At 51.9% G+C, this 12,024-nt stretch overlaps 1 protein-coding gene across 19 annotated transcripts; it reads right to left on the bottom strand.

The window, feature by feature from the left end:
* Positions 1-6,446: 6,446 nt before the first annotated feature.
* LOC111070228 (mucin-1) lies at positions 6,447-11,454 on the bottom strand. 19 transcript variants are annotated; one of them, XM_041594447.1, is made up of 7 exons: positions 11,378-11,454; positions 9,672-10,887; positions 9,499-9,566; positions 8,878-9,036; positions 8,411-8,801; positions 7,990-8,085; positions 6,447-7,857 (listed from the first exon to the last, which is right to left on the bottom strand). In XM_041594447.1, exons 1-7 carry the CDS (start codon positions 11,432-11,434, stop codon positions 6,617-6,619), a joined length of 3,228 nt encoding a protein of 1,075 aa, XP_041450381.1. In that variant the 5' UTR covers positions 11,435-11,454; the 3' UTR covers positions 6,447-6,616. The 19 variants fall into 19 exon arrangements, with proteins under 19 accessions (XP_041450381.1, XP_041450378.1, XP_041450383.1 ...); XM_041594444.1 differs by having other exon boundaries at positions 9,499-9,840; positions 9,880-10,887; XM_041594449.1 differs by having other exon boundaries at positions 9,499-9,612; positions 9,880-10,887.
* Between the last annotated feature and the right edge of the window lie 570 nt (positions 11,455-12,024).

Below are 12,024 nucleotides of genomic sequence, written 5' to 3'. Positions count from 1 at the left end.
GCCGAAAATATTAGTTGCTTGACAACTGGACTCTTTCTTCTCCCCTGGATGTCTCCTGTCTCGCCTGTCTCTCCTGTGGCAAATCAAAAAAGCTGTTCCCTTTAATTCCCCTACTAGAGCTTACCCACATCCTGCCCTAACCCCTTCTCTGGGCGAATAATGAGAAAGTTAGAAAATAAAATGCACGCTCGGGTGCCAAGTGGCAGTCCAAATTAACAGCTAATTACGTGCGAATGAGAAATTCCAGAAGCGGGGACAGTCGGGGCAGCCCGTCTGACAAAAATACAGACATAAAGACGCGGCGAGGGCCAGAGGATGGCAAAAAGACAGACAGACAGAAGCGGGCATCCAAACACGTACACCCCATAAAAAGAAACAGAAATGATGTACGGGGGAGAGCAATAAGTCAAACATTATTTGAATACGAAATCGCCCTTGAAAAGGGTTTCCAGCAAAAGCAAAAGAAAAAAAAACAAAGACAAATATAAGGAACGTGCAAGCGGAAAAAGCAAACAACCTAATTCATCCTTAAGCCAAGACAAGTATCTGAGGCGACAAATTAGTCAATGGCGTGAACACTAAAAGCGTTATGATTGAGCAAGGACCCGGGAAACCGGCTACCGGGCCCAGGCATCCGACCATGTCTGGAGTTGGGTTCGCTCGGTTCATCCCAATAAGTACAGCACTCTGTTGTTCTGTTCTGTTCTCTGCTGTTCTGTTTGGTTTGGTTTTGTTGTGAAGGGAGCCCTTTTACATAATTTGGGTCTGCAAGTAATTGTCGCAATTAAAATTCAAAGAGCACAGTGCATTTTCTGCTCGCATCCGCCAGTCACCGTCACCGCGCAGATTTCTAATGGCTGTTCTTGTCATAAGATACCAGAACAAATCCCCACACGTAGCAAGTGGCAGCCACAGTTTTCTTCGCTCTGGCCGCCCCTCTGCATATTTAAATGGTCAATTGTGTGGTACAAATAACAAGGCATTAGAGGGGACCAAACCGGAGCAGCGGCCTCACTGCACTGAAGCCGGGGCAAAAAGCTACGAGCATCCACAGCTTAGCAGCCACTCCTGGGAGTCCGGGCACTGCGAGTGTTTTTTAGCCAACAGGGCCCCTTTATGCCCATTTGCATTCCCTGGATCCTGCTTACTGTTCGTATCTTATCGAGTTTGCCAAATTAACGACTCAAAACGCATTTGCATTTGCACGGTCTAACCGTGCAAAAGCTTTGCATTCATTAGTTACATATTTACATTTTATACTGCTGGCTGTTGTGTTTGTGCTGTTACATTAGAAGTTTCTACCGCATAATGAGAACTCATCGCAATCGGCAGGATATCTGATCCGAGTACTCATATGGATCGACAATGGTCCGGCTGTATATTGCGACAACAGCAGTGCTGATGTTCGAGCAACTTATATCCGAGCAGCACTAGTCACTAGTCGTCTGTGGACAGCTAATAGCAATCTATTACTATTACTTTTTCTAAGAAAAATCATATTTCGAGAGCTGTATGACGGCAAGAAAGCAAATCAAATGGTTTCCGTTCCCTGAAGTTTATCGAATAAGATTATCAAAGCTTTGCGATCTCAAAATTGTTTCCCTTTCCATGGCCATACCACAGATGCTGGAACGGAGTGCCAACACGGCCAAGTCTACTGCTGCGCAGTCCCAAAGTTGACAACGACACCCCCAATTGCACTTGAAGGGGTGCGCTCTGGACTCGGTGGACTGGACTCCCTGATGTGCCAAAAATCAAATAGCAGCCATGGCAACGCAGACAAAGACGACGACTGGCTGGGCAGACGTACCGTGAACCAAAAATAATGAACTCCAAATGAAGTAAAACAGAATGAAAATACGGTTTTAATTATTCATATTTCATTAGTGAACGACGCTGCTCCGCATCAGCAAGGGAGCTGGGGCGGCAGGTAGAGACAGTAAAGGTAAAGGCGTGGCCATACAAAATTTATAAAAATCAAAGTAAGCACTGCGAAAGATGGAGGTGGTGGCTGGGGGGTTTGGTTTGGTTTGGCTATGGGCGCACTCTGCAGTGAGCCGACCCGGCTGAGCGTCGAATGGAACAACAGGGCAGGCGTTGGAAACGAATCTGGAAGCACATCATCATTTTTCTTGGCAGGAGCAGCTAGCAGAAGGCAGAAGAGGAGCAACAAGGAACACCGGCATCATCATTTAGGCCAGGGCACATTGATGAATGAAGTGCGTAGTGGTTGAAAGGCCAAAGGGCAGGACGCATTAAAAATTCACACGCAATCAGAAAATTCCCCACGACCTCACGACTCGTAGGGCGACTCCTGGCTCCGACAACCCGTCGGCTCCAACTCCGACACCGACTTCAGGTGATGGATCAGCAGCTACAGATGAGACAGTCGGATACAGGCGGAAACAGAAGCACCCAGAGCGGCAGAAACAGTTGGGGTAATGAGTGAGCCCAAGTGAGTTCCGCTACGCCATCAAATGTTATAAGGCCCTTTGAGCCGGGCCTCGTCGGTGGCAATTTATAATTTGTTTGAGGGCTTTCAGAGGCCTTTCAAGGCAATTACCCAGTGCCTGTGCCTGTACCGTAGCTAGAGTGGGGGCTTCTGACAGCTCCCTCGCAACGTTTCGGGTTGACTTGCATTCTATCCGCTGAGCAGGAGTCCGTCCGCTTACTAGGCCAGCCCCCCCCCAACCAAACCGGCCCCGTGTCCAAGTCATATATTACGGGGCCTGCATGGCATCGCATCGCATCGTCTGGGATATTTTCTTTAGCACGGCCAACATTCTGGCACGTGCGCATCGAGCAAACACCCATCGAGAGCTTGTGTGGTGTGTGTGGTTGGTCTGTGGCTGTGAATGTTACGAATGTACTGACCCACAGATATGCACAGATTTCCCTCCATTCGCAGAGGGACTTTCGCTCTTTCCGGTTGCGATTGGGTCTGTGGGCAAGGATGAAGATGGGGCCGATGCCGAGCCCTATCGCCCTGGTGGTGGTGATGATGGTATACTTCCGTACAAGGCACCGTAGATTTGTATTAAAATTCAAGCTCTTTCATGTTATTAATATTCCATTGCGTATTCGCGCGAGAATATATTCCATTTTTAATAACACGAAACTTTATGAAAATTTTATAAATAAAAGGCACGAGCAACAGCAGAAGAAAAGGAAGCAGCAGCGGGAGCAGCAGAAGCCGTAGCTGGGTCCAACGCTGGCGTCAGAAAAAGAAAGCTCAAAAGTCAAAGCAAATACAAGGAAAAGTCACTGGGGCGAGCGAGAACTGTGGGATTCCCGGACTCGAACTCCAACTCCAACTCCAGCTCGACTCCAGCTGAAGGGCGGCTTATGGAGAGGGGTAGAGTGGACTCAGTGGGAACGTTGTAGCCGAGCCGGGTGAGCCGAGGGTGAAATTGAGCAATGAACCCAGCAGAACGGTGGCCCGAACAAAACAGGAGTAGGAGGAATCACACACAGAAAAGGAAACAACAATGAAAAACAATTGAAATGTGAATATTAAATATACAAGTACGAGCACCAGATGCCCTCCACCTTCCCCGTTGCCCCGTATTTCTGCTGCACCTTGCATACGGCAGTGGAACACACCAAAGCATCGAACCAACCATCGTTTGGCGTCAACTCCCCGCGGCGTCATTGTATACGCTTGTGGGAGGCAACGGGAAATGCCATTTGACGGCATTTAGATGGGATCAATGATTGATGTTACCGGCTTTGGATTCCACCCCCTCGGCCTTTCCAGGCAGACATTTTTCGGTCGATTCGTAAATTCCAGGAGGAACACTAAACTTGGCTTAATATAAACGGAACCCTAGCAGAGATCTGAAAGGTATAATGCAGGAAATCCGCCAGACCGTAGAATGGTTCTAACTATAGCTATCGAAGGTCCAAGCGGATCAACTGGAGTCAGTTTGAGATAAAGAGGGATCAGATCAAATTCAATTAATCGGATATATCCATGGAGTAATGTATTTAATGATGGCAATGTCTAAGCGAATCTTTGATACTCTCAAGAAACGCTTTTATTGGCAAAAAGGTAATAATTAACTGGTTCTCTGCAATGGCTGGACAAACTGAAGAACACGGGCCATTCGACGGGCTCACTTCTTGACTTCAGTTACACAGATACCACATATCTATCCACATCTTCTGATAAGAGGAGTCCCATATAGCTTAAACTCCAGATTATAGGTAATGCATGCAGCGAGGCACATTAATTAAATAAAAATTGATTTTCCAAGCGCATGAAATCCAATCAACGACCAGGCTTCAAGTGGGGCCATCTCCGTCGCGATGGGATGGAGAACTATACCGAGAGCATGTGGCCTGGATCCTGCCCCTCTACCCTCTACTCACTACTCTCTGTTCCCGTTCCCCCATCCGCCATCCCCCATCCCGGCACCCTGTCAAATGTAGTTAACAAAGTGTACGCTTTTTCCGCTTATGTCCCACTCTGCTGTTCTGCTATTTTTTGTTGGTGCGAGTAGTTGTTGCTTTTCCCTCGGTGCGGATGCTGCTGCGTCGTATGCATAAGTATATAATGTGCAGCTGGCTGGACATGGATGGTGCGGACCTTATCCATGGTTGGGTTGGGTGTGGACCTGGACCCACGTCCATGGTAGCCATGGCACCCGAGCACCCCAGCTTGTTTCGCCTTTTATCCATTTGGCCACAACGGCGGCAATGAGTTTAATGCGCGCTGTCGCTTTTTGGCCGTATTTAAACCACAGCAAGTCATCAGGCAAATTGAATTTTCAACGTATGGTCGCACATTGCGTTGCACCACTCCGTGCCACCACGACACCACTCGCCTGGACTTCTCTCTCCTCTCTCACTTTCCCTCGCCATCTCTGGATCTGCGTTTCGTTTCGGTCCGTCCAGTAGTGATCCAGCTTTAAGGCTTTGGGTCCATGTCAGTGGCAGCATCACATTTCCATCTTCCATCTCTTTTTTGTCTGCGCGGTCAGCGAGGGCGAGTTTGAGTCTCCCTCTGTGACCTCTATAGCCCACTCTATTTACCGCAGTCGCTTTCTTCGTTTGTCGTTACAAAATTACCCACGATAAAAATTGAATTACTTCATCGTCGTCGTTGTCGTCGTCGTCGCTTTCGTATTCCTGTTCCCTGGGAAGAAGGGGCATTGTCAGTGCAAAGTGTTATGCTTACTCTTAACGCGACCATGGCCTTTGCTCTGCCGACTACTTAGAAGATACTGAAACTGTCGCCAGGCCTGGTCCTAGTGCTCCTTCCAGTTCTGCTCCTTGTCTGCGTCTCGGTCCCGTTGGCTGGTGCCTGTCCTGTGTGTATGTGTGACTTGGTCTAATGATAAATGAGCTGCAATGGATGACAGCGAATCAACTTAAGTGTATTGCTCTGCTTCACTCTCCCATCCCCCCATCCACCCACTCGGAGTGCCCCGTCCAGAGAGTGTTCACAGAGCCTTCTACCTAACTGTCCTTCTGCTCGGTAGAGCTGTCCCCATCTTCTCATCATCCCAGCATACCAGCCAATGCACTTTCCCCTCGGCGCTTTTTTCCGTGTTTGCACTTTACTTGAAAATTCCGGGGTACACTAAATATTTACCTAGGAAAAAACTTGGCAAGTGTAAGTGAGATGTTTTAAAGAGCACTGGGCGGATAACTTGAGAGCGTTCCAACACTTAGCATTAGGGGCAGGATTAAGGTGGATAAAAAACAGAAATATTCAGTAAATTTGACAGAACTTCTCAATCCCGTATTTAAGGAGGGCATCGGCAAAAAAGTAGTTACTGCCAAGATACTGGTCCGACATTCGGTGCTTAATACCATTTTGTGGATTAGAGGAGGATGATTCATACGCCCAATGTTGTATCAAAGACAATATAACAATAAGATGCGTAACGCCATACGATTTTTTGGCACTCAAATATTTTTTGAAGCCCGAATGCGTGCATATACAGTTTCAAAAAAATCTTTTTGTCTCGAAAATTGTTCTGTGTGTACTCACACACGCAAGCGCATTTTATTTGTAGATTTGTACGCTCTCGAATTTGTGCGCGCGAGATGGTGCGAATTTCGTCGCTTGTAGAAAAATTGCTTGCATATGGCAATTAAAATGTATGGGCGTTACGCATCTTACTATTGTCTTTGTTGTATGATAGGCTCGTCTCATCAAGACGAACAGACAGACATGGCTAAATAGACTCAGCTATTGATGTTGATCAAGAATTCTTGAAGTTATACAAATCACGAAACTAATACTTGTATTACTAAACTCTTCGGGTGCCGGGTATAAAAAGAATCGAAAACCCAACAAGGGCAGACCGTTCCGTTTGCAAGGTTAATTCCAGTGACGACCGAGTACTTGGCGCCTAAATACTTCCACCTAAAACTCACAAAAAACAGAGAAATCGATCTCTAAAATTAGGGATAAGTGTACAATAAACATTTGCATAGATTTCCAGATTTATTGACAGAAAGAAAATTTATTTTTTAGATAGTAAAATAAATTAGAAAAGAAGACAAGTTATAGATAGAATAAATTGCCAATACAATTGATGCTGAGATTATTATGTGGATAATACAGTTGTGATTCCCCGTCGAGGGAGATGCGGATCACATCCCCTTACTTCTCCAGGCAACGAGCTTCGTCCTTGGACACGCAACTCTGGGCTAGCCAGTCGAATCGCTCCTTTTTGTCGCAGCGCAGATGCACGAACTTGTGCTTCCCCGACCCTTTCACTTCACAGCGGAAGTACTTCTTGCAGTCACGAACATCAGGGAAGACGTCATCCTCGTCGCAGTCTTCCTCGTTCTTCAGTTTCTTGATGATTTTCTTCACGTACTTCTTCTTTTCCTTTGAGCTCAGCTTGTCCTCGTCATTCTTCTCGTCATCGTTGGACTTCTTCGACTCGCTGCTCTTTTCCTCCTTTTCCTCTTTTTCCTCTTTGGAACCTTTCGACTTCTCCTTCTCCTCTTCCTTCTTCTCCTCGCGGGAGCTGTCCTTCTCAGTGGAGTTTGGCTTCTTCTGTTCCTGCTCCTTGGACTGGTCTTCGACAGACTTAGGCTTGTCCTTTTGTTTCTCGCCAGATCCCTTGGCACTCTGTTCGACAGAGGCGTTCTCGCTGGATAAAGCTCCACCTGATGGGGGTACAGGAACAGGCAGCTCTGCACTTTCGGCAGCTTCGGAGCCATTGTTGCTGGGCTTCTCTGGCTGGGAATTCTCAGGATCCTGACCGGAAGCGGGTGCCTTGGTACTGAGGACGGGCTTCCGAGTTGTGCGCCAGCCGCTCACCCAATTTTGCCAGTTTGGCCAGCCTGAAATTGGCCGATGGGGTCGAACTGGTCGCCATGGCCAATGTGGGTGCGGACGCCATGAGCCAGCTGGAGCGTTAGGATCGGCAGGAGCACCAGGAGCGGCCGAGGAACCAGGAGCACCAGGAGCACCAGGAGCGGCTGTTGAGCCAGCTGGTGCGTTAGGATCGGCAGGAATACCAGGAGCGGCTGTTGAGCCAGCTGGTGCGTTAGGATCGGCGGGAGTACCAGGAGCGGCTGTTGAGCCAGCAGGTGCGTTAGGATCGGCGGGAGTACTAGGAGCGGCTGTTGAGCCAGAAGGTGCGTTAGGATCGGCAGGGGCACCAGGGGCGGCTGTTGAGCCAGCTGGTGCGTTAGGATCGGCGGGAGTACCAGGAGCGGCCGAGGAACCAGGAGCACCAGGAGCACCAGGAGCGGCTGTTGAGCCAGCTGGTGCGTTAGGATCGGCAGGAGTACCAGGAGCGGCTGTTGAGCCAGCAGGTGCGTTAGGATCGGCGGGAGTACCAGGAGCGGCTGTTGAGCCAGCAGGTGCGTTAGGATCGGCAGGGGCACCAGGGGCGGCTGTTGAGCCAGCTGGTGCGTTAGGATCGGCGGGAGTACCAGGAGCGGCCGAGGAACCAGGAGCACCAGGAGCACCAGGAGCGGCTGTTGAGCCAGCTGGTGCGTTAGGATCGGCAGGGGTACCAGGAGCGGCTGTTGAGCCAGCTGGTGCGTTAGGATCGGCGGGAGTACCAGGAGCGGCTGTTGAGCCAGCAGGTGCGTTAGGATCGGCAGGGGCACCAGGGGCGGCTGTTGAGCCAGCTGGTGCGTTAGGATCGGCGGGAGTACCAGGAGCGGCCGAGGAACCAGGAGCACCAGGAGCACCAGGAGCGGCTGTTGAGCCAGATGGTGCGTTAGGATCCGCGGGAGTACCAGGAGCGGCTGTTGAGCCAGCAGGTGCGTTAGGATCGGCAGGGGCACCAGGAGCGGCTGTTGAGCCGGATGGTGCGTTAGGATCAGCAGGGGCACCAGGGGCGGCTGTTGAGCCAGCTGGTGCGTTAGGATCAGCAGGAGAACCAGAGAGCAGCTGTTGAGCCAGCAGGTGCGTTAGGATCGGCAGGGGCACCAGGGGCGGCTGTTGAGCCAGCTGGTGTGTTAGGATCGGCGGGAGTACCAGGGGCGGCTGTTGAGCCAGCTGGTGCGTTAGGATCGGCGGGAGTACCAGGAGCAGCCGAGGAACCAGGAGCACCAGGAGCAGATGTTGAGCCAGTTGGCGCGTTAGGATCGGCAGGAGTACCAGGGGCGGCTGTTGAGCCAGCCGGTGCGTTAGGATCAGCAGGAGTACCAGGAGCGGCTGTTGAGCCAGCAGGTGCGTTAGGATCGGCAGGGGCACCAGGAGCGGCTGTTGAGCCAGCTGGTGCGTTAGGATCAGCAGGAGAACCAGGAGCAGCTGTTGAGCCAGCAGGTGCGTTAGGATCGGCAGGGGCACCAGGGGCGGCTGTTGAGCCAGCTGGTGCGTTAGGATCGGCGGAGTACCAGGGCGGCTGTTGAGCCAGCTGGTGCGTTAGGATCGGCGGGAGTACCAGGAGCAGCCGAGGAACCAGGAGCACCAGGAGCAGATGTTGAGCCAGTTGGCGCGTTAGGATCGGCAGGAACACCAGGAGCGTCAGTGGGAGCGTTAGGATCGGCAGGAGTACCAGGGGCGGCTGTTGAGCCAGCTGGTGCGTTAGGATCGGCAGGAGAACCAGGAGCGGCTGTTGAGCCAGCAGGTGCGTTAGGATCGGCAGGAGCACCAGGAGCGTCCGTGGAACCAGGAGCGGATGTTGAGCCAGCAGGTGCGTTAGGATCGGCAGGGGCACCAGGAGCGTCAGTGGGAGCGTTAGGATCGGCAGGAGCACCAGGAGCGTCCGTGGAACCAGGAGCGGATGTTGAGCCAGTTGGCGCGTTAGGATCGCAGGGGCACCAGGAGCGTCAGTGGGAGCGTTAGGATCGGCAGGAGTACCAGGGGCTGTTGAGCCAGCTGGTGCGTTAGGATCGGCAGGAGTACCAGGGGCAGCGAGCCAGGAGCACTAGGAGCGGATGTTGAGCCAGCAGGTGCGTTAGGATCAGCAGGGGCACCAGGAGCGTCAGTGGGAGCCAGCAGGATGCATTAGGAGCATCCGTGGAACCAGGAGCGGATGTTGAGCCAGTTGGCGCGTTAGGATCGGCAGGAGCACCAGGAGCGTCCGTGGAACCAGGAGCGGATGTTGAGCCAGCAGGTGCGTTAGGATCGGCAGGGGCACCAGGAGCGTCAGTGGGAGCGTTAGGATCGGCAGGAGCACCAGGAGCGTTCGTGGAACCAGGAGCGGATGTTGAGCCAGTTGGCGCGTTAGGATCGGCAGGGGCACCAGGAGCGTCAGTGGGAGCGTTAGGATCGGCAGGAGTACCAGGGGCGGCTGTTGAGCCAGCTGGTACGTTAGGATCGGCGGGAGTACCAGGAGCAGCCGAGGAACCAGGAGCACCAGGAGCGGATGTTGAGCCAGCAGGTGCGTTAGGATCGGCAGGAGAACCAGGAGCGGCTGTTGAGCCAGCAGGTGCGTTAGGATCGGCAGGAGCACCAGGAGCGTCCGTGGAGCCAGGAGCGGATGTTGAGCCAGTTGGCGCGTTAGGATCGGCAGGAACACCAGGAGCGTCAGTGGACCCAGGAGCAGATGTTGAGCCAGCTGGTGCGTTAGGGTCGGCAGTGGAACTTTCTGGTGCGTTGGGGTCTACTTCGCCAGGAGCAGCGGTTGATCCTTCTGGTGCGTTGGGGTCTACTTCGCCAGGAGCAGCGGTTGATCCTTCTGGTGCGTTGGGGTCGCTTTGTCCAGGTGCATTGGTAGTGACTTCTCCAGGGCTAACCGTAGATCCTTCGGGCGCATTGGGGTCCAATGGGGCGTTAGTGGTTATTGTTGGGTTGCTTCCATCAGAGCCTGGCGACAAAGTTGTCTCCCCGGGTGCGTTGGGATCCCAGGAAGAATCTGTGGTTGTGTCCTCGCTAATGGCTGTGGTCGTCTCAGCGGGTGCTGTGGTAGTCTCAGCGGGAGCTGTGGTGGTCTCAGAGGGAGCTGTGGTGGTCTCAGAGGGAGCTGTGGTCGTCTCAGCGGGCACTGTGGTTGTCTCAGCGGGAGCTGTGGTCGTCTCAGCGGGAACTGTGGTTGTCTCAGCGGGAGCTGTGGTCGTCTCAGCGGGAACTGTGGTTGTCTCAGCGGGAGCTGTGGTCGTCTCAGCGGGCGTTGATGATCCTAGACCCTCAGTGGAGATCGCTTCAATGTTTGCGTTGGAAGTGGCTGTGCCATCGACAAGGGGGGCAGATTGGCTGACGGCAGCTGGGCTGTCGGTAATTGTCACCATCTTGGCCACAGCCGCCGTGGGCGCCTCCGCATCTAATTTGATGGGCTCGCAGATCTCGATGCCATCGGTGACGCAACGGGTGCTCGTCTGGCAGGGAATCACGGCGCCCGTCGTCAGATCGTCCACGCAGATCTGGTAGGTGAGCGGTCCCACGCAGACGGCTGACTTACCGCCGCACTTGAGGACGGCGGCGGCTGCTCTTGCCTGGTGGTTGGCCACTAGGGCCGTGAGCTGGAAGAGAGATGCAGAAGAAAGGCGGGAGGTTAGGCGGGCTGCGATCTCTGCGGAAGGCGGTGCACTGTTCGTCGCAAGTCATGGCGGAGGCTCGGGAGCGCAACAATTACACATTGGGTTTGTTTCACTTGCATAGGATACTTTTGAGTTGTCGCCGATTGATTTGAATGTTATCCAAAGTATCAAGAATCCCGGGAGCTAAGGTTAGTTCGGGTTCGTTTGGGGTTCGATTCGATTTAGCGGGGTTGGAGTTTGGTGTTTGGTGTTTGGGTTTTTCGTGGCGTATATCGAGGCATATCCAAGTGCCACACCGAAGTTCCAATAGAAATTTGTACAACTCGTCAGTGAAGACAGTAAACAGCAAGCAACAAAAAAAAAATATCAAATAATACAATAATTCCATCTTGGCACTTGGACACTATGCGGATTCTGCGGATTCTGCGGATATGATGTATTGCCGGTCGCGACTTTGGGATTATGCAATTACCATAAGCAAGACCAGAAGTTTGGTCGATCGGTTCGTTGTCATCGTCGTCGTTGTCATGCGTTGGGTTCGAATGAAAGATCGTTACTATCCTCTGCACGCCTATCTGTCCCGCTTTTATGCAAAATCTCCGGCGTATCTTCGTTCCGTTCCGCGAAATCTTTTGTGACGCTAGCCAAATACACGATAATCGCTTGTTTGCCCCTGATAAGCGTGGCTAAACCAATTTATGATATTGCGGAGTAAGATATTCATTCCGACTAGCCGCACTTATCATGAGAGACGGGAAAAACATAGAGAGAAAGCCACGAGAGGAGCCACGACCGGTAGTTTCCACGTCTGTATCTGTATCGGTTTCCATGTTTCCGTTTGTGCTTTTTATTCCGCAACGGGTATTATCTATCTGCGATCTAGGGATGGCAATTCGAGCTGCTCAAATGAAGTGTCAGGGTTCATATTATCCATGGTGAAGTTGATGTGACCGACCCCCCGTCTTGATGGGGTCTTGTGATCACGCACTTTCCGGCTGGGTCCATGAATCACTCGCCTTATCAGTTCAGAAGAGTTGAACGATAGTTCTCGGGAATCTGTTTTGACTCCCAAATACGTAATTATAATCTTAAGCTTAATCTTGGCCAGCTAACGTCAAG

Source organism: Drosophila obscura, unplaced genomic scaffold (assembly GCF_018151105.1).
Source record: "Drosophila obscura isolate BZ-5 IFL unplaced genomic scaffold, ASM1815110v1 contig_28, whole genome shotgun sequence".
NCBI classification, from domain to species: Eukaryota; Metazoa; Arthropoda; class Insecta; order Diptera; family Drosophilidae; genus Drosophila; species Drosophila obscura.
The sequence above is the reverse complement of the archived record's forward strand: the minus strand, read 5'-3'. Positions and strand labels throughout refer to the sequence as shown.